Source organism: Pseudonaja textilis, chromosome 8 (assembly GCF_049901715.1).
Source record: "Pseudonaja textilis isolate UNSWEBS1 chromosome 8, rPseTex1.2, whole genome shotgun sequence".
Classification (NCBI taxonomy): domain Eukaryota; kingdom Metazoa; phylum Chordata; class Lepidosauria; order Squamata; family Elapidae; genus Pseudonaja; species Pseudonaja textilis.
In genome coordinates, this window is record NC_141997.1 from 12,428,547 (window position 1) to 12,452,048 (window position 23,502).

General features: G+C 43.3%; 1 protein-coding gene and 1 long non-coding RNA gene across 4 annotated transcripts in view; one reads left to right on the forward strand and one right to left on the reverse strand.

Moving 5' to 3' along the window:
* Positions 1 to 22,185, reverse strand: part of SHROOM2 (shroom family member 2) — a 115,110-nt gene extending 92,925 nt beyond the window's left edge. Inside the window, exon 1 of one of the 3 annotated variants that reach the window (XM_087938353.1) lies at positions 21,014 to 22,185. In XM_087938353.1, coding sequence (XP_087794479.1) covers positions 21,014 to 21,232 — 219 coding nt within the window. In that variant the 5' untranslated portion in view covers positions 21,233 to 22,185. The remainder of the gene's footprint in view (positions 1 to 21,013) is intronic. The other 2 variants (XM_087938354.1, XM_087938355.1) reach the window with 2 other exon arrangements.
* Positions 21,414 to 22,284, forward strand: LOC148125116 (uncharacterized). Its single transcript, XR_015744549.1, has 3 exons — positions 21,414 to 21,525; positions 21,646 to 21,718; positions 22,184 to 22,284. It is a non-coding gene; the product is annotated as an uncharacterized LOC148125116 (long non-coding RNA).
* The last annotated feature ends 1,218 nt before the right edge of the window (positions 22,285 to 23,502 follow it).

A 23,502-nucleotide genomic window follows, 5' to 3' on the forward strand; every position in this document is an offset into this window, starting at 1 on the left:
CAGGGATCTCTGATCCAGGACCACTATTACTCTAAGATGATAAGAGCCATCCAAGCCTCTAGGAGACCCTCCACTAATCGCATCTACGATGCAACCTGGAAGGCTTTCTGCGATTGGTGCTCTAGATCTGACAGGGACCCTACTGGGCCCTCAATCACCCAGGTGCTGGACTTTCTCCAAGATGGCCTAGACAAGGGACTTTCTCCCAACACGTTGCAGAGGCAGGTTGCAGCCTTGTCTTCTGTTATCTCCTGGGGGGGGGAGGGGGAGTAGAATAATTATCTAGACACCCCACTGTCCGCAGGTTTTTGAAGGGGACTACAAACCTGAGGCCTCCAGTGGTTCATTGCTATCCGACATGGGGCCTTTCTCCTCCAGCATAGATAGAAAGGGCATTCACGGTAACTTCTACCAACGCCTACTCTAAAGTATTTGTAACCACCTTTTTTATTTTGACAAACAACCCAATGCAGTGAACATATCCAATACATCTTCCTCCTCCTGTTTTCCTCACAACCACTTTATGAGATGGGCTGACAGTGTGTGACTGGCCCAAAGTACCCAGCTGACTTTCATGGCCAAAGTAGAACTTGAACTCACACTCTCCTGCTTTGTAACCTGGTGCTTTAACCTGTAGACCAAACTGGCTTAGATTAGAAGAATATGGTTGCAGCCCAAGAATCCCACTGAATATTCTATATTCAAATGAAAATTGACCTAAAACCCCACATGGTAAAACTCTGGTTTATTTTCTTATGTCTTTTTAGTGCAAATGGGAGAAGACGGTTTTCTTTTGTAAAGATAGGACAATCTACATTTGTTTATTCTTTTGGTAACTGCAGTTAGATTTCTTATCATCAGTGGTGAGAAATTATTCTAGCCTGAGAGCAGACACAATACAGTGAAGGTGTTCTCAATATCCAAGGCTGACAACTGAAGACCATTACCAAGTAAAAATGGGAGAGAGAGACATATTATTAATCCTGTTATACTGTGCAGCTTGAATTACTAGGTTCTGTAATAAATTTCACAGGATTTGTGTCTGCAATGAAAAAATCTCCCTCTCCTCCCTCCCTTTCTGTGATGTGGGGTGTGTGTGTAAAACTGAGCCTTATCCTTGACCCTTCCGTTGCACTTCTGTACTTTGGCACACACAAAATGTTTATCTAACCACTTTCCATAGCACTGTAAATTAGGGTTCTTGTTACTCCCATAGATGTCAAATGACATGAATTCATATTTAACTTAATGAGCTTTTTTTTAAAAAAAAATTGATTCATCTTGCACATATATTCATTAAAATCTTTTAATTACATTTACAAAGATGTTATTTAACCATAAATATATTTATAATAGTCTTGGCTTTGTCACTAAGCATTATTTCAGTCCTCATCTCCTTCTTTTACTTTGAAAAATTCTTTCAAGTAACTTCACTGTTTTTAATCATGTTTCTATTCTTATTTTGAACCTTATTCCGTGCAGTGAAACATTTCAAGAGGAAGGGTGTGTGCGGTCCTGTTTTCATATTCAGAAGAACAAATTTTTATTTCCAGATTTTAATTAGCTCAAAAGAGGAAACATGTACAAGTACATAGACTCTCATGTTTTTCCAAAATTTTCAAATGAAATATAAAGTAATATATAATTTTGATTTTTCTAAAATATGAATTGATTATTCATGAGAAGGAAGATCACAATGCTTCAGCAGATATACATAGGGACAGATGCTTCTTCAAGTTATCATGCCCAAAGCTTTTAGAGCTTTAAGCATAGTAATTCTTATTCAATCTAAGTTACATGACTTTATATTCTGCTTCTGGTCATCTAACTGCTGGATTCTGTGTTACTTGCAGCTTCTATGTACCATTAGAATGAACTGTAGTAATTTAAAGAGATAAATATCAAACCAGTTAGAACATTTTCTAGGAAAAGCAGCTGACTAAAAGCTTTCTAGGTCACTTATTAGAACTCAGTTTAAATGTAAAAACACTCCCAGAGAAGCAATATAAAAATGTAATTCATCAAAAAATAAAGGATGCTTGCTAATCTGAAAGTCCTAAGCAATCATTTCTATAGAAAATCAATATATTCAAAGACTCCCACTACCTCAGTCCCAAATATCCAGTCTTCCCAGAAATTTCAGTTTTTTCTACACCCTTGATGGCGAACCTATGGCACGCGTGCCCAGGTGGCACGCAGAGCCATTTGTGCGGACATGCAAGTCCCAGCCAAACCTACCTGCACTACACATGCATGAGCCTTCCAGCTGATTTTCGGCGCATTTGTGGTTGTTTTCGCCCTCCCAGAGGCTTGAGGGAAGCCTCTGCAGCCTTTGGAGGCTGAAAAACGGCCCCATTTCATCACTTCCAGTATTTCTTGAAATGACAAAATGGGTCTGTTTTCGGCCTCCAAAGGCTGCAGAGGCTTCCCTCCAGCCCTCAGGAGGGTGAAAATGGCCTCCCCTGGGCTCCAGAGGCCCTCTGGAGGCTGAAAATGGGCACTTCCAGTATTTCTGGAAATGGGCGAAGTGATGAAATGGGCTCATTTTTCAGCCTCCCAAGACTGCAGAGGTTTCCCTCGAGCCCTCAGGAGGGCGAAAAAGGTCTCAAATGGGCCACAAATCAGCTGGGAGGTACATGCATGCACAGTACAGGTAAGGGGTGGGGGTGTTGCACAGGAATGTGCAGGGGGGCAGGGAGCATTCCATTGTGGGTGCTGGCATGCATGCACTTTCGGCACACCACAACAAAAAGGTTCACCATCACTGATCTACACAGTGATTTCTTTAATGTGGATTGTGTTAATTGTTCAGCAAACTTGAGCACTAATATACTCACATACCTCTTTCTAAATCCTTTCTCGAATGAGTGGAGCAGAATACAAACGACATCAAATTTTGTATGTAACAAGTTTTTTAATTATTGCCATTCTTTCTTCTGTAAATATTGTAGGAAGCCCCCGCTCCCCAGATTAAAATATTCTTTATTCTTAATATTAAAAAGAGGCAGGATAGAGTATTTCCCCAAAGGATAAATGGGAAAAAATCTTAACAAAGGCAGAAAGGAGCCCCAGTCTTCCTGCCATAGTAAAACAGTCTCAAGCAGAACCAGGAAGAGGCCAATCTTTAGCAGATTTCGTATCCATTCAGAAACATTGGGGCACTCTAATCATAAGCTAAGAGGAAACAGAGACTCTAAATAAGCAACACAATTAGGCAAGCCAAAAGTTAGCAAGGTTAGTTCAGACAAACACTTGGGTTTGCATTTCCCTTTTTACCCATAGAGCCAGCTATGATCCCTACATGGCCACACAGAAATCTGACAACAGCCATTAGAATATTAATGGACATATTCTTGTACAAGAACAGGCATCTCAATCACAAGGCCCCCCCAAAATGTATAAAAGCCCACCTATCTCAACCCCGTTTTGTCAGTCACCCCAGAAACATGCTGCGGTCACCTAAGTTTCTGGCACCTAAATAAACAGAGACCTTCTTTCCTTGCAGCCAGTCTCCATTTTATTTCCAGCATCTTTCTCTCAGCTTGGGACCAGATTGAATTTTTCTTCCAAAAATCTTTTTACATTCTTTTTACAATTCATCAGAATTGAAAAACTGCAATTTCAAGGTAGATACATGTAGTTTAAACAAAGTTGTTTAAGAATCAGCTGGTGTAAATTCTAAATAGGAATTCTCCTTTCATCCTCATTCAGAACTGGAAGAGAATGTCATTTTAAAGGAAAAGTATTTTTATATAAAGAACAGACTGAAGTTAACTGGAATAAATCCTTACTTTCAATAAACCTTCAGTATAGTAGTATTTAAGCTTCAAATATGCTAAATCTGAAATCTACTAAAATGTACTAAATGTACTAAAACAATGTTTTGCTTATTTACCATAAATAACAGCAAACAATCAAATGAAGTGCGGGAACCAGCAGTAGTCATCTATCATTTCCTGATAATTTAGAGTTCCCACCATTTGTAAACATTTACTATGCTGTTTAAGACTATCAAAGTTGAAAATCAAACATCTATCTATACTGTACAGCATCAGGTTCCCCACCTCTAGTACAGATCCAAACAAGCTTCCTTCTCAATCTTAGGGAAGGGCAGAGACTAGGCAAGAGGCTTAAAACATCAACCATTATTATTCTTGGTTGCATAGTCAGCCAGAAGTTTAGATTGGATTGGCATTTTTAAGCACTGGGATAGGCAGATGTTCTTGTTTGATGATATTAAAGGCATTGTCACAGGATATAAACCTGTTCCAAGTAAAGCTACATTTGTAATTAATTATTAGTGATTTTGTCAATGCTACTGGTGTTCAAAGTGGTGCTCCAGTTCTATTGGGATTGCACTAAGATGCCTCTTATTATTATAATTATTTTTATTCACACACACCCATGCCAGGATCCATTCAAATTCTTGGATAAAAACTGGAACTTTCACCAGGAGTGAGGGAAACTCTATGATTTATATAGAATTGCTGATTAATATTCAAAATTAATCAGCAGTTTTAATGAAACAGGTATGGAATATTTAAAAAAAAACCAATCAGATAGGTAAAAATAAAAATATCTTATGTCATCTGTGTTATATGGTTTTAAAAATTTCAGGGGGTAACTGGGCTGTCCCTAATTCCTATCTTATGCAACATACATTTTATGGCTCCTACTGGAACACAGAGAAGCATATGGAAATAGGGATGAATAAATACAAATAAGTTGGAATTGATCCATACTCAGATTCCAATATCAACAAAATGACTGGCTCCCTCGTGTATCTATCAGAAAATCAGTCGTATCCCCTTTCTGTTCTATCCAAATATAGGAGATTTATTGAAGGGGGGGGGGGAATGAAACAGAATTTTCAGATATTTTGTAATAAAAATCAAGTTAACCGTAATCATATAAATACTCAAATACACTAATACTCAAACTACTTTGAGTGCTTTTAAAGTAAAAATAAATAAATGTAATTTTAAAAAAATGCTGTTAACCATATAAAAGAATTATAAAGTGCATTCTACTCAAAGGAAACCCTAAAAAGAATGACTCACAAACTGATCTCAAGTGGTTTGCTGCAGGTTTTCCACATTCCTAACCTATGTATCACCTGAGCCCTATACTTCCACAAACATTGTCAAAAGTCAGCAGGCCAAATCATAGCTTCCCACTAACTCAGCCTCCCAAAACCATATTCATTGTCTATCAGCTGATTTTCAAAATGAACTGCGACTGAAAACTGGTTAATTTAAGTATACAATAGATAATAGTGTCACATTGATAAAATTCAAATAGCTAATGTTCTGAAAGATAGTTATTGACTATGAATCCCTATGTGCCATTGTAATACTTAAATCATGACTTTGCACAAGGGAAGTATCAATACGAGATAAGACAATATCTAAAAATAGAGTTTTGTGGGCTGAAAACCCACTTAAATTTAATCCCTTCATAATTAGTTTTTTTTAAATTTAAGACCATTCTTGACCAAAAACTTAATGTAGATAGCTTTATTATTATATAAAGTACAAAAAATAATTAAATGGTAAATAGAATATAAATTTTGTGAACATTTTGGGGGGGAAATTAATTTTTTAATTCTTTGGAAGGATAGACACAAACGCAACTCTAATCATCATATTGCTTGCAAATCAAATGTGACCTTTTTTCAAAGGAAACTACATGGAGATGTTTTCAATATTTTCTTAATATTTAGTAGTCCACAATTGCAAAACGCTTGCCAATTAATATTTTAAGAGACATTATTAGATCAATCTAAATTGGGTATCAGAGGACAAAAATTTTGAATCTTTTCCCCTCACAACACTTACAATTGAAGTTATTAGTTTTTTTCTTAGACAATGGTATTTTGACAGGATGATTTATAATTAAAAGACTGTAAAACTATTATGTTTAGTAATTACTGATAAATACATTTAATCTTTCATGAACGTATTTAATACATTTCTAAGCTATTATAAACTCGTTTCTATGGTATATTCCATGGTTTAACCATGTTCTTGTAGACCACAAGATTCAGCAGTCCACCTGCATTTAAAAGACAAATGCCACTCTTTTGAAGACAGCAAAGTCTACATTTTGGACAAAGAGATCGCTGGTTTGAAAGATGGGTCAAAGCGGCAATTTATATCAAAATTGAATGGCCCTCTCTCAACAGAAGTGGAGGAATACAACATCATCTATCTCTAGTCTACAACACAGTCCTTTCAACAGTTCCAAGAAGGATCCACACCCATTTGCACTACTCAGGTGACCCCGAGGACACAGATAAACCTCCAAGTGGCTACAACAACTCTCTAAAAGAATGCAAATGACCAGCTGTCTGCAAGAAGTATAAATCCTTCCTTTTCCATAGAGCTGTCTCGAGTGTCCAGGTTGGGAGGAGCTCCAGTCTCGGCTCTCACAGGCTGAGCTTGAGATTGAGGCACGCCTCTCACCATCACGTGGTCCTCCGGGCGCGCCCCAGTTTTTTGCTCAGCCTCGTGGCAGTCAGGCTGGTTTTCCTTTTGCTCCTGGTCGTTCTAGCACCTCGTGTTTTCTTTTTTTTTTTGATCAACTTGGACTCTCAGACAGCGCAGGAAACTGAGGTTTGAGCTCCCTAGGGAGCCTTTTTCTTCTAAGGGGAATTGTTTCACTATCCTTTTAAGGGAGAATCCAGCGCTTCGAGCGCTGCCCCCCCCCCTCCGATTGCTGCCTTTTCGCTCCGTGCGAAGCTGCATCGTTTCTTTCCTGCCTGTTTTTGTTCTTTGGCCGTTTCCCCCCCACGAACGCCCTCTAACCCAGGGAGATGCTTCCCTGCCTCTCCCAGGTACTTCTTTGTGGCCTCCGGGCCTTTTAACTTCTCCTGGGTGATAGCCGCCGCTGGGGATTGCCTCGTCATTGCGCCCTCCATTTTGGGCTCCCTGTGGTGTCAGCCATCTTGGGAGTGGCAGGAGTCGCCGCCATCTTGTGTGTGGCCGCATGGCCGGGCGCCATTTTTCAGAGGCCTATAACAGGGTTTTTCTTAAGGTTTTATAGGCAGACTCCGGACTGCCTATATCCTTGCCTGTTTGCACTTAGTTTCTATCAGGCTAACCAGGGTTAGTTGGCTCTGTAGCCCTTCCCCCAGCAGGCGAGTTAGCAGCTCTGCCATCCCCTTCCCCGGTCCGTCCGGCAGGGGTAGCTGCCTGGCGTTCAACTTTTGGCTAATTGGCTTCTGGGCTAGGCCCTGCTGTGCAACAGCCTCCTATTTTAAATACAAAAAAAAATTTTTGATCAAAAGGGGGGTGCGAAACGTGCGCTAGGATACCCGGCCTCTACATAGGCCACATCCAAACGTGCAACTGTCCGAGGACCCGTGATGGCACTTTACTTTAAAATTTTTGGTTGGTAGCCCCAGGGACGCCTGCCACTGCTCGAGGCCTACCTGCAGGCCGCATTGTGTTTGATTCCTGGGCAGATCCTTGGAATGTCCAAATCCCTGCTGGTACCTTGCAATCCTGCCTTGGTACTCCTCTAGATATAAGGAGTCTACTGGCTACACAGTCTCTCCCCAGCAAGGGAGGTAGCAGCTCCGCCATCCCCCTTCCCCGGTCCGCCCGGCAGGGGCGGTTTTTTGGCGTCCATCTTTGGCAATTGGCTTCTGGGCTAGGCCCGACTTCTCAACAACGTGCAAAGCACCTCTGTTGCCCTTGACCTAGGGGGTGCGAAACGAGTACTGGGTTTCCGGCCCCTGCTTAGGCTGTGTCCAGCCTTGTTAATCACCTCACGTTAATCAAGAACTTTTCCTCCTTTCTCCTCTCCAGATGGCAGACGACAATGCATCTCGTGGCACTTCCCTGAAGGCCAAGGCTAAGTCTCACCACCTGCGCAAACAAGCACAGGAAACATCCAAAGCCTCTCAAAGGGATGCCCTTAGGCGACACAGGGCCCTTGAAAAGGAGATTGACAGACGCTCTAAGGAGTCAAGCTCTGTGCCTCTGGACCCTTCCAATCCCACTCCCTCTACCTCCACCCATCCTCCCTCCTCCCCTGCTTCTGCCTCTTCATCGCAGCCTGGACAGGCCCCTGAGGCCACCTTCCCCCCACTGCTGCAGGTCTGCGCCCGGAGGAGCCTCACTCACCCCCACGGTGGAAATCCCCGAAAATCTCAAATGAGCGATGGAGCTGGCCATCCGGCACGGGATAGCACAACAGTTTCAGCAGCTGACCGGTCTGGCCCCTAGGCCTGAGGCCCCCGAGGCTCGAGGATCAGCAACTTCGCATGGTCAGGTAGCTCTCCACGGGACTTGACCCTGCCCTTGGAGATGGAGGAGATGGAGGCCCAGGAACTCGGGGACCCTACCCTCTTTGGGGACGAGGAGGATCTCGAATTGGGGTCTGTCGTAGACAGTGAACTCCTCTCGGGAGCAGGCCCCCCAGAAGGGGACATGTCGGAGGACGAGGGCCTTTCTCCAGGCCAGCCCGCGTTTCTGGGGCTGTTTAAACCACATCTATTTAGGTCCCTCCTGTTCAAGGCCAGGAATACCTCGGGCCTGAACCCCCCCCCACCCAACCCAGCGGCATCGGGGGTTCCTCCCGACTCCATTTTCTCCCAGCCTGTGGTGGAAACCGAAGTGATTCCTGTCCCACCCATATCCTCTGACATGGTCTCAAGGCAGCTAGCCTCCTCGGGGCCTCCTCCTCCTCCCAACGCCCAGGACAAGCGGTTTTTCAATCTTGAACCGCAGTTCTCTACCTTGCTCGATCCCCCCCCCTGTGGACGAGCCCGTAGTAGGTCTGGCCTCCCGCTCAACTCCCAGCGAGTCCCTCGAAGCACTCCAGCCCGAGGACAAACGAGCTGAACTGGCCCTGCGCCGCGCTCATCTCTCTGATGCCTGGGCGGTCAGGGCCTCCACGGCCGCGTCTTTTTTCACCAGAACCTCCATCAAGTGGCTCCAGCAGCTCAAGCAGCACGTCCCCGCAGCTAATCTCAGAGCGCACCAGGATATTGCCAAGATCCTGGCCGCAGCCGAGTTCTCTGCAGACGCCACCTTCCAGGCTGCAAAATTCTCCACCAGGGCCATCTCGTCCCAGGTTACTGCCCGTCTCCTTCTCTGGCTCCGCCACTGGCAGGCGGACGTAAAAAACAAGGCTAAGCTAGCATCAGCCCCCATCTCTGGGGGGAAGCTATTTGGACCGGTTCTCGACCCATTCCTGGCCGAGACCCGCAACAAGCGCAAATATCTCCCTTCTCTTGCTAGGAGGTCTGATTTCAGAGGTTCCTCTCCCTCTTCTCGCCAAGGTTCTTCCCGCTCTTCCTCCTTCCCCAGGTACTACCAATCATCTCCCTACAGGCCTCCTGACCGATCGGAACCAGACAGGTCCGGAGGCACTTCGTCCAGGAAGCCCTCCCGGGGATCCGGGAGAGGTTCGTTCCGTCGTTCCCGATAATGCAGTCGCCCCCAGGTGGCTGCCCCCTCCCCCCCCAAAAAAAAGAAAGAAAGAAAGAAAGAAAGAAACAAGTATAAAAACAAGGAGAAGGAGAGCGAGAAAGCCTCCTCTTCAGGCTTCTCGCCTAGTCTGGCTCCACTCTGACACTTAACTCCTGCAAAATCTCTTTCTCTTCAGCCTTGCCCAAACCGTTGGGGAAGCCTAATCCTCATATCTGCCTTACCTCTCCATACCAAGACTCCCGGTAGACCATACGGCTCCCGGACGCAGGCTCATAGTCTGGAGCACCCTTGTCCTCCTCACCTTGCCCCAGGGCATCTGGCTGGCAACACATTTATCCCCACCCCATGTTAGCTGGGGTTCCTTCTCTGGGCCCCCGGCCCACAGCCTCATAATCCAGATACACGGACCCCTTGCCCTGGTCCTCACTACTACCCTTAGTTCCCTCTGGGGCGGTCCTCGGTCAGTTGGCTCTTGAGCAGGGCCGACCGCCTCGCTCTGGGCGGAACCAAACTTGGTCCCCACTAGCACAGGTCACAGTTTGGGAACTCCTTACGTCTAACCCTCCATCACTCTGACCTGGAGTTCTCTCAGGGGGGTTCCCAACAGGGTCTATCCCATAACACCCTAGGGCGTCCCATCGCCACCCTCGCAACGGTGACCCTCCGGTTATTGAGGGCGCCTCCCCTCACTCTGGCTAGGTCTTCTCAGGGGAACTTCCATCCTCGCCTCTGCCCGGGCTCCTCGTACCGGGTCCCTAACAAGGTTTTGGCCGCTCTACCTAGTCTCCTTGCCCCACGGTCTCAGTAAGCATCCGTGGCATCCCTGGCAGGGCTACCTTTAGACAGCCCCGTCTCCTTCATCAGGCCCTCTCGTTGAGGCATTCCAACCTCCGAGGGGTTCTCCTGTTGGGCGTGCCCTCCAGCGGGTCATCAGGGTTCCAGGAGAGGTCCCATTCCAGACGGGAGCCCGCCCGCAGGACTAGCCAAGCTTTGGTATGTCCCAACCTGGACACTCGAGACAGCTCTATGGAAAAGGGGCGTTGGTTCTTACCTGATACGCTTCTTTTCGTAGAGCTGTTGAGAGTGTCCAGCCCCACCCGTAGGCCGTCTGGTGGGAAACCCTGCTGTTCGACCGAGAAAACTAATATTTTTTTCCTGAGTAAGATGAGAACAGGACCTTCCTTCTCGTCTTCGCAAAACTGGGGCGCGCCCGGAGGACCACGTGATGGTGAGAGGCGTGCCTCAATCTCAAGCTCAGCCTGTGAGAGCCGAGACTGGAGCTCCTCCCAACCTGGACACTCTCAACAGCTCTACGAAAAGAAGCGTATCAGGTAAGAACCAACGCCCCATTTCCCCCACCAACCAGTCAGAGGTGAAGAAGCTTTTTGAATGAGAAACAGCTATTCACCTAAAAGTCTCCCAGTTTAACCCTGAGAATGCCTGGAGAGAAGAATGGTTCAAGTTACCTTCTTAAGGTCTGTCCATTAGTGATCCTTCTACCAAACCACCTGGTTTTCACCTGCCCCATTCTGTCTGGACAAAACTGAGCAGAATTAAATGTAACATTGGAAAACATACCTCTGCCATGCATCACTGGGCTGGAAAGACTCCCCTTGTTGACTGTGGTGTTAAAATGTAAACTATTAAATATATTGTACAAACTGCCCACAGTCTTTGGTTCCTTAGAAGATCTACATGAAGCAACACCAGAGGCCATCACCTCAATAGCTAAATTGGATAGTTAAACAGTCCCCTTGGAACACTGCAACTGTCCCATGTATGAACCAGTGGCTAAGCATCTGAATGTAAATAATATGACCATGGGAACGCTGCAATGGTCATAAGTATGAAAAATTGTCAGAAGTCACTTTTTTCAGTGCCACTAAATGAACTGATTTAAGTTGAGGACTACTGCATTGTCATAGAAGTTTTTGTATATAATTGTATGGAGTGTGTGTGTATATCCTCTCTTTTGTCATGCGCTCATCATATGCTAAATAATAATTCTGCTAGTGGCACCTTCAAATGTATTTTTTTTCAAATTCAAATGTATTTGAAGCATGCTTTAATAGCAATAGCATTTAGCAGTAGCGATTAGGTTTAAACATCACCCCGTAGCACTTTACAGCATTCTCTGGGTGGTTTGCAATGTAAAACATTATTTGCATATTGCCCCAAACAATCTAGATCTTCATTTTATCCACCTCGGAAGGATGGAAGGCTAAGTCATCTTTGAGCCCTGTCAATATCAAATTCCAGGCTGTGGGAAAAGTTTGCCTGTAATACTGCACTAGGGCTTATTTAAAAATTCTGTTCCCACTACTCAATCTCCTGTAGTCATGTACACCCACCTTCTTAAATCAATACTTAACTTCTGAACTCATTACTACAAAATGTGTAGTAATGGATACTAATATTGAGGCCCTGGGAAGAGAGGATAATTTAATGGAGAATGCATTGTTTAAAAATGTATTGTGTAGCAAAGATTTAAATTTTCAAAGGGCATGTTTTATATTTTATATAACTAAACTCAATTGTGAAATGGAACTTTGCAGAACAATTCTACATGTCTAACGAGATATTTCCAAGCATAATAGAGCTAACTTATAGGCAAATGTGTATTCGGAATGCTTCCAGATATGTTGATTTAAGTTCTAAATTTCTCCTTGATTATTTCTGAAAATAGCCTGGAATCACAACTTGCAACTATTAAGGGACATTTAAAAGGAATAGCCATTGGGTTCTCATTAGCAATTTATGAGGCAATTTTACTACTGTATAAAAATACAAATAATTTCATAGTTTTCAATTAATAACTATTGTACTTAATATCATCATTCAAACGGCAACAGTATTATTACTCTTTTTAAAGAAATGCAATGCAATTACAGAAGTTGAAAAAGTTTTGTTCTATAAGTACTAAACTGGGTGAGAAAGTTGAGCCAAAAAATTTGCTTGTACTATATAGTCAGAATGCCTATGGAGATTCTCAGTCATCCAGGTTAGAACTTATTCAGACAATACAGGTAGTCCTCAAATCAAGACCACAACTGGGACCAAAACTTCAATCATTAAGCAATGCAGTTAAATGAGCCACGCCTGATTTTGCAACCCTTTTTACCACAGTGAAATTACACAGTTGATAAGTGAATCTGGCTTCCCCTACTAACCTTGCTTGTTGGAAGCCACCTGGGAAGGTAGAAATGGTGAACATGTTACCATGCAACCATCATAAACACATGTCAATTGCCAAGTGCCCAAACTTTGATCATGTGGACCCTGGGGATACGGCAATGGTCATTAGTGTGAGGACCAACTAAGTCACTTTTTCTGCATCACTGTATTTTGAACAGTTCTATGGGAAATGTATAACTGAAGAAGAAATGAAAGGTATCACCACACTTTGGTTAACATTTTTGTTATATTTAAAACAACACAGCATTCAAGAGGAAACCAGTTAACAATAAAATGCAGGTAGTCTTTGACCTACGCCCACAATTGAGCCAGGAATTTTGATCATAAAGCACTGCAGTCATAAGTCAAATCATCATGTGATCGAACTTGATTTTAACAAACATTGTTACAATTGTCATTAAGCAAGTTAACATGTTAAAATAGGAATAAAGCTTATCTAATGGATGTTTTTTTCTGGAAAATGGCAAAAAAGGTCATAAAATGTGATCATATGACTGCAACCAACTAAATGTGAGTCAGTTGTCTAGTGCCTGAAATGATTATCTGACTACAGGGGTAATGCAGCAGTTTTAATTTTGAGGATGGATCATAAATATATTTTTTCAAATGGTCATTAAGCAGCAGATCATAAGACTACTTGTGTATTTTATAGAAATAAAGGTGATTGTGGCTTCTCTATTGTACAGTTATAACAATGAACTAATCAAAGGGTCAAGTTTCTACTTTGAAATAAACCTCCTTCATACATGAACATGATTGCAATTTTGGCTTCTAAATATACAATTTTAATAACTAGCAATTTACAATATATTTGTGTCACTTTTATCACAGTTGTTGTCCGATTGCCTTGAAATCCCATTCTATCTTGGCATCACTAGAATTGGAAGAATAACTGGGAAGGAAACACTATTATGCCAAAGAACAGAACAACCATATTCAGCAGGATGACAATGTTATCTCTTCATGACAGGTGTGCATCCTCATTATGTAATTACAGTATATAATTAAAAATGAATTAAATGTTGCATATATTTATATGTTTTTCAGGTATTCTGCTCACACCAGAACTGAACCAACTTTACCACTCACTCTCTTGAGATACTTGTGGGTTATTTTATTAATATACAGTAAAAATGTAAGTTGAGAATGTCTACAAAAACATGACATTTTCTACACCCATCATTCCTATATCAAAAGGACAGAGGTTTTTTTTCTTCTAGGATGAAAGCTCCAGTCTTGATTGTACATACAATGATTATATTGCTGTATGCTTCTACATGTCAGCTTTTAAAAAGAAATGTTAAAAGCAGACAAGATTTTGCACCGTATTCTTTCACCTTCAACAAAAGCTTCCTTGAAGGTGAAAGAGGAGACAAAAACAGTATGCTGTTCAATAGTAAACAAAAACAGAACTCTTAAGATTGTATCAACAGGCAAAACCACCCTATTGTAAATAAGTGGAAAAGAAATCAGAGATGTAACAGACTTTATCTACCTAGGTTCAGAAGTTTATATCCATAACAGAATACAGAATAACAGAGTTGGAAGGGACCTTGTAGGTCATCTAGTCCAACCCCCTGCCCAAGCGGGAAACCCTACACCATTTCTGACAAGTGGCAGTCCAATCTCTTCTTGAAAGTCTCAAGTGATGGCGCTCCCACAACTTCCGAGGGCAAGTTGTTCCATTGGTTGATTGTTCTCACTGTCAGAAAGTTTCTCCTTATTTCCAGGTTAAATCTCTCCTTCTTCAGTTTTCATCCATTATTCTTTGTCTGGCCTACAGGTGCTTTGGAAAATAGCTTGACCCCTTCCTCCCTGTGGCAGCCCCTCAAATATTGGAAGATTGCTATCCTGTCTCCCCTGGTCCTTCTCTTTACTACACTAGACTAGCCAAACCAAAAAAGAAAAGACTTAAGACAGGGTGTCCACATAATGTCACGGACCAACCCTCTATACCTCCTTTTGTACACACAATACACATTAAAAGGAGTAAGGCTTTGATTGCATAGTTGTGCTCACTATTTTAAAAGCAATGGTCTAATTGCAAATGTCCCTGTTTCTATCTCTCTTTCCCTCCCTCTCTCTACCTCTGCCTCTCTGTTTGTCTCTCTCTTTCCCCCTCCCTCTCTCCTCTCTGGGGAGAGTGAAGAAACTGGAACTGGGTGGTGGGAATGTGATGTCTGGAGGCTGATGAGCCCAGGAGCAGCATGCTGAGGTGGGGCATCACAACATCGGCAACTCTGCAGGAAAAAGCAAGTGACATCAGGAGGCAAGAGCAAGCTGACAATGATGCAGGGTTGCATTGTGGTTCCGCGTTGTAATGGGCTCCAAGAGGAGGGGACCCTGCCTCCCCCATTGTGAAATGCACTAAATTTCACTGTGCTGCGCAAGGCACTGCAAGAGCAGTGGGCAGGCCATGGAGGCAGCAACAGCGAATGTACTGTAATGAAGGTGGAATGCTATTTTGCACAAAGGCAAGTGCAGGGGCGCTTCACTCCCACACTAAGGCTCCAGCCATTGCCGACAGCTCTTTCATCCCTCTGCCATGACAGAGCAACAGGGAGCTGCAGCAGAGGGATGAAAGGGCTGAATGTGGCTCTGGAGCCACAGGTTACTAATACCCGCCTCAAGTATTTCTTTGCCTACCTGATTTCCAGCTCTGTCACGTTTCTGTCATGTTTCTTGCCATCGTGTGCAGGGAAACAAAAGTTTGTGGGACTAAAAAAAAAAAAAGTTCAATCAATTCCAACTTCACAAGATCTTTTTCTTCCACGAGACGTTGGAATTGATTGAGTGAACTTTTTTTTAGTCCCAAAACTTTTGTTTCCCTGCAAACGACGGTGAGAAATGCGACGGAGAAACTGATGGAGCTGGGCTGGTGCGATGGTGGACGTGCCCACAGAGGGCATGCCATAGGTTCACCACTACTGATGTAGAGTTTCCTAATTGAGCAGGAGGTTGCACTAGAACAGCGGTCGCCAACCGGTGGGCCGTGGAAAAATTTTGGTGGGCCACAGAAGAAATGGCCCCCAAAAGCAATTAATCTGGGCTGCACAGTTCTTGCACCTCCCGGCTCTCCGAGGGACCCCGAAGTCAGGCCTCTAAGATGCACGCACCAACCAGCTCCTACACCAGGTGGCAGTGGCAACAGCAGTCCTCTCCCTCAGAGCCCCCTGTCAACTCTTCCCCATTAGTTGTCTAGCTTTGAATTGCTCCCTGCTCTCTCTCTTTCCTCCCCAACACCCAAATGCAGGCAGGAAAGGTAAGGGGGACAGAGCTGTCACAGCTCTCCCCTTTTCCAGCCCTTGCTGCCTCTCGCATCATCAAAGCCTCAGAAACGCAGGCAAAGCCGCCGCAGCGGTAGCATCCTGAGCTGCCTTAGCATGCTCGGTTAGTTAAGAATCGCCCTACCCAGAGAAGGAAGTGGTGCTGGAGGAGGAGGAGGTAGTAGTGGAGAAGCAAGCAATTCAGGGTGCTACTGCTGTGGCGGCTTTGCCTGCATTTCCGAGGCTTCGATGTTGGGAGAGGCAGCAAGGGCTGGAAAAGGGGAGAGCTGTGCACAGCTCCATCTCCCTTTCCTTTCCTGCCTGCACGTGGGTGGTGGGGAGGAAAGAGAGAGAGCTGGGAGCAATTCAAAGTTACAAAACTAATGGGGAGAGCTGACAGCGGGTGCTGGGGGAAGGGACTATTATTGCCGCTGCTGCCGTGTGTGGAAGTGGACATCTCAGGGACCTGAGCCGGGAGGCACAGGAACTGCAAGTGTGAGCATTTGATGATTTTGAAGAACTTCTGGAACAAGGTAGATTGGCGTTTTGTAGGTCTCAGTGAAAGAGTGAGCTTTGTTTCATTTCCTTTCCTCCCCTGGTAATGTGAGAGATGCTTTCTCTCTCCCCCACCCCGCCCCCAAATAACCACTGGCTGTGGCTGGGTTTGGCAGTGAAGTGTTAAAGTGAGCGAAGTGCCGCCAGGGACACCTTTCCTTGCCTGTCTCCAGGTAATGCTGGAAGAGCTCCCCCCAGCTTTTCCTCGGCTGCAGATCTGAGCCTCTCAATCCTCCACCCAGGATCTGAAAGGAGCTCCCACTTTCTCCCCCTCACCTCCCCCAATTAATCACCAAGACCGGCAGTCCTTCTGCAGGCAGATGCCTGCTGAGAAGCCCCTGGAGTGGCAGCCAAGGGGCGCTGCCCCCCCAAGGAGATCAAAGCCCCCTTTCTGCCTCTGCTTCTCCCAGCAGCAGTTGCCAAGAGGTCCCTCAGCTCAGACACACACACACACACACACACACACACACACACACACACACCGCCCGCTCTTCTGTCTCTTTGGAAGGCGACAGGTGGTCTTCCAGCCTGGAACGTTTTATTTTGTTATCATTAAGCATTTACATTTTTGTTATAGTTAAATAAGTGTGTGTGTGGGTATGTGTTTGTGTATCATGTATGTATGTGTATGTATATGTTTGTGTACACACACACACACACACATATATTTCTTAAGTTTTCGCAGGTACTTACATGTATGGTATTCAGCTTTGTTCGGGTATTTTCCCATGTCATTATAGTTGTGCTTTTAAAGTTGTAGCAACGTTTTGGCAGAATCTCATCTGCCATCATCAGACGAACACAATACAGATGGCAGATGAGATTCTGCCAAAACGTTGCTACAACTTTAAAAGCACAACTACAATGACATGGGAAAATACCCGAACAAAGCTGAATAACATACATGTAAGTACCCGCGAAAACTTATATATATATATATAATTTTATATTTAACATAAAAAATATATTAAATATATTAGCTTTTTTAAAAAATTCATATTAATGGTCCTTGGGATTTAAAAGTATGAGTTTGGTGGTCCCTGGGATCCAAAAGCTTGGCGACCCCTGCACTAGAATACCTCCAAGATCTCTTCCAACTCTTGTTAGTCTGATAATAATTATTTGTTTCCTCTTTAAAAGCAGCTATTCCATGTTACTTGAGACATTGTATCTAAATATGCTACATCTGTGCCAATTTCTGAAAAAGGCCCAATTTCCTGAAATCTTTCTCCAGATGCATACTTGTAGGAGTATGAAAGGGATATTTTCACTTTCTAAATAAAGATTTTGCCAGTAGATTCTTATTAATGATTCTTATTAATGATTGCATGCTTTATTTGTATTCTTCCTTCCTTCAGTATTTGATATTTACTGTACAAAACAATGTTTCCATAGACATACCATTGCAAAACCATGTTAAATCAAGAGAAAAGACAGTTCTGGTTTTTTTTAACTGCCCTCAAAACATTGCTATTTGGATTGCATTTTTTTCTATGAATTGAAATCCATAGAAAAATAATCAAACATTACTTTTTATTTCCCTAACATAAATTTACCTATAAAAAGTATGCAACGTTTGCTTCAGGGTATAAAATCTGCAATAAAAACTAATCATCCATTACACAAGAACAAAACAGTACAGATCAGTGAATGATCTACTCAAAGTATCTTTAAATTCTGAAGCAGTGAATATATAGTTATTTTCCTCAAAGTTTATTTTGGAAAAAGAAAAAGAAAAGCAGGTTTAGACAAATGATTGTTACCTATTTTGAATAAGTATACCCTGACAGAATCACATTACACTTGGTTTTCTTTTATATATTCTGTAGGGAAACATTTCATATAACATTTCATATAACACATTTTTCTGTGAGTTGAGCTACAGAGGGAACCACATTTTTGTTGAATGTGTCCATCTCCAGCATGATAATTATAACAGGTGAAAACAGCTAGCATATACTAAGTGATAACCTCCTGCCATATCCAGTTATACCAAGCCATGAAAAGTCTTGTAGAAACGTCCCATAAAATTTCCATTTTATGCAATGCAAAGCAAGGCTGAATAGACTTTCAATAATAAAATCAAATACCTTAGGAAGTTATCTGTGTATACTGTGAAATAAATTATTATTAGTAAAGGATTATCAGTGTTCAGCAACAGAAAATATCCTACCAGAAAACAAATCGGTAGGTAAATCAAATAGATACCTTTGACTGATTGAACAGCACACAGTTATTGAACTAGATGTTATAACAACTGGCAATGTAATATCACTTGTGGTTGGTAGAGGAGGGTCATATGACTTAATACCTGTCTACTATTAAAATGTAATGTCTCCTTCAAACTGAGCTCATTTCCTAGTGAATTATTTTATACTTTCACATGCTTTTCTTAGCCTTAAAAATGATTTGCCACAGCCTTCTTCAATTTCTAGACAACCCTAAGCTTTTAGGCTAGATTGAGAAATCTCCTATCTCCTTGTTGGAGCCTAGACAAGAGCAAATATCCTAGTAATGTATTTCAACAGTGATATATCTGAGGAAACATAGAAGCTATGCACAGCTTCTTCCTCTATAAACTTTCCCTTCAAGGTCTATTTTCTTTTATAAAGGTTTTATAAAAAAAAAACAACCTTATAGCACCACCCGAACTATATTATACTATAGAATCTATTCATTTGTTTCTTTTCAATTATATATAATCTCATCATTTCAGCAACACAATACTTCCTAGAGTAATAAGAAAAGTATTGTTATACTTTTTTAAAGTTAAGGAAAAATACATTAATTACTTTTCAGAGAGATCCAAAATGTTTTGATTCTCAAATCCTTAATTTATAAGAGGCTAGCATAAAGACAATGGCAAATTCTTTTTATTTTGCTTATTATTGTTCAGCTATTTTGAATGAGAACCTTTGCTAAAAGTTACCTTTTATCCATCCCTGAGGGAATCAGGAAATTAATTTTTATATAATTTAATATTGTCCTCCTGTGCATAAACATTGTTCTGCTGTGCATAAACATGGAAATATGGTACCTGGATTAATTCATTAGTTGAAGTTGAATTAATGATGGCTTAGCAGTCTATATATATTTTACACATAAACTGCTACACAGTAGGGTCATAAATGCTATGAAACAATTCAGAAGTAGTGCTTTGTAACCCACACAAGCATAGTATCTGTCATTAAAGCAGCCCCCTTCTATTTCTGAAAAAAGTGGGGCAGCTTTAATGAAAACTAGAGCTGTACTATCCTCATGTAAGATTCAAACTATGTTTTGTAAATCATTTTTGAAACATGCATAGCTTATCACACATGAACTTCTGCAGCTTAGTTCCTCACCAATGTATCAGGTTACAGTTTTCATAATTTTCAGCTCCTTTGTAGTCTAACTCATATGGAGGACATTAATGTCAGGAATACTGACCTTACACACAGATTTTTTTAAAGTAGTACAAGGGGAAACATGTTTGAAAAAAATAAAACTACATACTCAGTTTTCACCATTAAATAAGGATCAGGGTCCTTACTTTCTATCTCAAGTAGGAAAGATACCGTAAGAAGTCATAAGTTAAGAATGTTAGTTTGACACATAGGTTTATGATCTAACCCACAATGTAATGTCTATTTAGTACAGGTGACTAACAATGATAGAGAAGGGAAGGGACTGTTTTTGTGAGTTGCAAACTTTAGTGCTTCCATAAGGAATGTCCATTTTTAATTAAGCACTATGTAATCATTACAAAATTCAAAAAGACAAATAGGATATGTAGATTATTTATCCCCAGCAACCTGAATTACCTTTTTTTTTTACTTCACTAAATATTGTACACAAGTGCAAAGGTGAACTTTCTTCCCGGTGGCAAACTGTGTGATGGCTGACGAATTAACTTGAAATGTTATTTTTAATTAATTAATGAGGCTATGGGGGTTATTAACTCTAGCAATGCCTATAAATGTTTAGTCACCACTGAATATGATGTACTAAGCATTTACAAAACAGTAAAGCTAAGTTTTAATACATTAATTACTTTTAATCACTGGGACTTGTGTATATTAACTAATAAAAACATCTCCAAATACAACACTGCATTAAGGCACAGCCAACGCTTGCCACTAAAACGTCTGCTTCTTGACGGCACTGTCCATGCCTTTAAAAAAAATAATCCCCAAAACACCAACACGAAGCAGTGACCAAGCAGTTTTAAGTCCCACATTAAAAGGACTTGCTAGCAATCCCTTCCTTACAGGCGATCGCTAGTACTAAAGACATTCAGCCACTGGCAAGAACCTGCAAGTTGTCCTGTTAAGGTAAACCGCAGCCATCACCACTTCATTTCTCATCCCTTCCCCCCACCACCCGGAACCCTTTGTATACTCAATTGTTCCCTCAGAGTCAATCGGTAGTATAATCCTATTCTCCGGGCGGATCACAACAAAAACAACAATAACAACAACAAAAACCCTAAGAAACGCGCCTCGTCCAGGGGCACCTCTTCCGCTTCGACAAGGTACGCAGCAGTGCACATAGGTTCGTGCAGCTCTCGCCCCTTACCTTAGTGATGATCAGAGGTTCTCCATGTTCTCTGCCTCCTTTTAACGTAAATCCCCAAGGAGCTCCGCCACTCAATTGTACTTCCACCAGCTTGTACGGATCAGCTCCTCTCTGCTCTGCCGTCGCCAGCTGGTGGGGGTGTCCCTGATCCATAAATACTGCCGGATTCAGTCTTGGATCTTTGTCAGGACCTCTTTCCTGTCCGCCTCTTAAGTCCATATTCTCTCGAAACTGCCCCCACCCCTCCAGCCCACCTCCAGTTTCTTCCTAGTTTGATCCCACGCGCCGCTGACCAAGGAACCACATACCTCCTAGCAGTGTTTCAGGCTGCTCCCAGATGGGAAGGGAGGGGGATTGTAAACCCCTTCCACACCCTGGCTCCTCCTCCTCCTCCTCCAGAGTTCAGGCTCCCTCTTTCTTTCTTTGAAAGAGAAGCCCAAATCAGCCGAAGGGGAAAAAGCGAGCGAGCAAGCAAGCGACCTCAGGAAATTAGACTCGCTCGGCTGGACGAGGTGCAATTCCTTCCAAGCATAAAGTATTTATTCGCGCTTTTTCATGGCTGTTGGCTTAGTTGCTTTTGCGCGCGCCTGTTAATATGTTCACGGAAACAAACCGCGGCTGTTTTCCCTCAGGGTAACGCCGGAGAGCGCAGCCCGAAGAGAAACCAAGCGAGTCACCGAGGGCATTTACCGCTTTCTCCAGAAGGTGATACGAGCTTCCGTTTCGGGTGGGAAGGAGTGGGGAGGCTCTTCCCAGCAGGAAAAGGGGTGGTTTGAAACATTGAGGGTGCGGGGAGGGGGATGTTAAAAAAAAAAAAAAAAAGGAAATCTCGACCTGGAGAACCGTCCGACTCTCCAAAGGAGCAGCGAAAAGTTTTCTCCCAACGTTTAGGGGAAAATCGCGAGCGGCGTCGCCCTCACAACGGGAATATAACGCCTTTCCGCTGGGGATGGTGGCCAACCTTTCAGAAAACTTCTCCGCTGAGCGCGGTGTTCTTGGAAGCGGCCCCGTTGGAGCCAGAAGGGTTTTTTATACGAGGAAAAGAACTGCAAAAACAGTAAGCGTGACGGTCCCAAGGCGCCGAGGAAACGAGAGGCTGAGCCACGGCAAAGAAAGGAAAAAATAAATAAATAAATAAATAAAAGCAACCCTCCCTCCTTCCCCTTCCAGGTTTTCTGAGAAAGCAGGCAGCGCCGGTTCCTTCCGGCTCCTTGGCCGCAGGGTTTCACAGCCCCCCCACCTCTCCCTCCGCTTTGCCGAGGAGGACACGCACAACAGGCGCCTTCTCTGGCTGGCTGAAGGAGGCTTTTGTGTCGGAGGGCGACGAGAAGTTCGCACAGTGGCCTTCCAAGAGGCCCCGCGGCGTGGGCGTTTCAGCGGCTCAGAGGAAGGCAGGAAACGCCGCCGCCGCCGCCTGCAGGATCTCACAGCACGAAAAAGTTCCGGCATTTTCCTTGCGGTGGGTAAGAGAGGCACGAGCTACCTGCGAAACGCCTGGGAGGCGGCATTTTTATCGTCAGGGGCCCCCTAGCGGCGGCTGCGGGAAAGAACAGCAGAGAGTAGCGTCGCCTTCCACTCAAAGCGCTGCTGCAGACTGCCTAGTCGAAATCCGAGTTTAGCGGGGATTAAAGGCGACAATTTCCCGAGCGGCTGTGCAAAAGCCCTGAACAGAATTGGAAATTCCTTAGTCTAGTGCAGGGGATCTGCAAGCTTAGCAACTTTTAAGACGTGTGGACTTCAGCTACCAGAATTCACCAGCCAGCACGGTATCATCTTAACCATCTAGTCTAGTGGGTCATTGAGTTCTAGCCTCGCCTTAGATATGAAAGCCGGCTGGGTGACTTTGTCTCAACCCAACCCATCAGCTCAGCCCAGTCACACTGTCTCAGCCCAACCTATTATACAAAGTTGGTTGTTGGGGGGCGGGGAAGAGTAAGAGGAAGGAGCATTGGGAGTGTTCACCGCCTTGAATTATTTATAACAGTAATAAAGGTGGAATAAAATAATGTGTATCTTTCTTAAAACCGTATACTACACCGACAGCGCCAAATCACTGATTAAAATATCTGGCTAGAAATCAGGAGATTGTGAAGTCCTATCTTGCCACAAAGAGAGCTGGGAAATCTTGGGCCAGTCATTCTCTTAGCCCTAGGAAGAAAACAATGGCAAATGCAAATCACTTCCGAAATCCTGCCAGAGAAACTGCAGGGATTTACCAAGACTGAGTTAAAGGCATTAAAATGTTACATTAACTCTCCCTTTGTTCAGTTAATGCTCAGTAGGTAGAAACTTACTGTTTTACAAATGAGGGCAAATTCTCACAGCATCTCTGCCCTGCTCTGTGGAGAACTTCCATGGTGGTATACACTGCAAACTATTGCCATCCAGGAATGCACACTGTGTGTTATGCTTTAGGATCTGGAATCCATCAAAAGGATGTGCCAAGACTCCAAATAGAAAAGGCAGGGCTACCGTGTATGCGGAATACA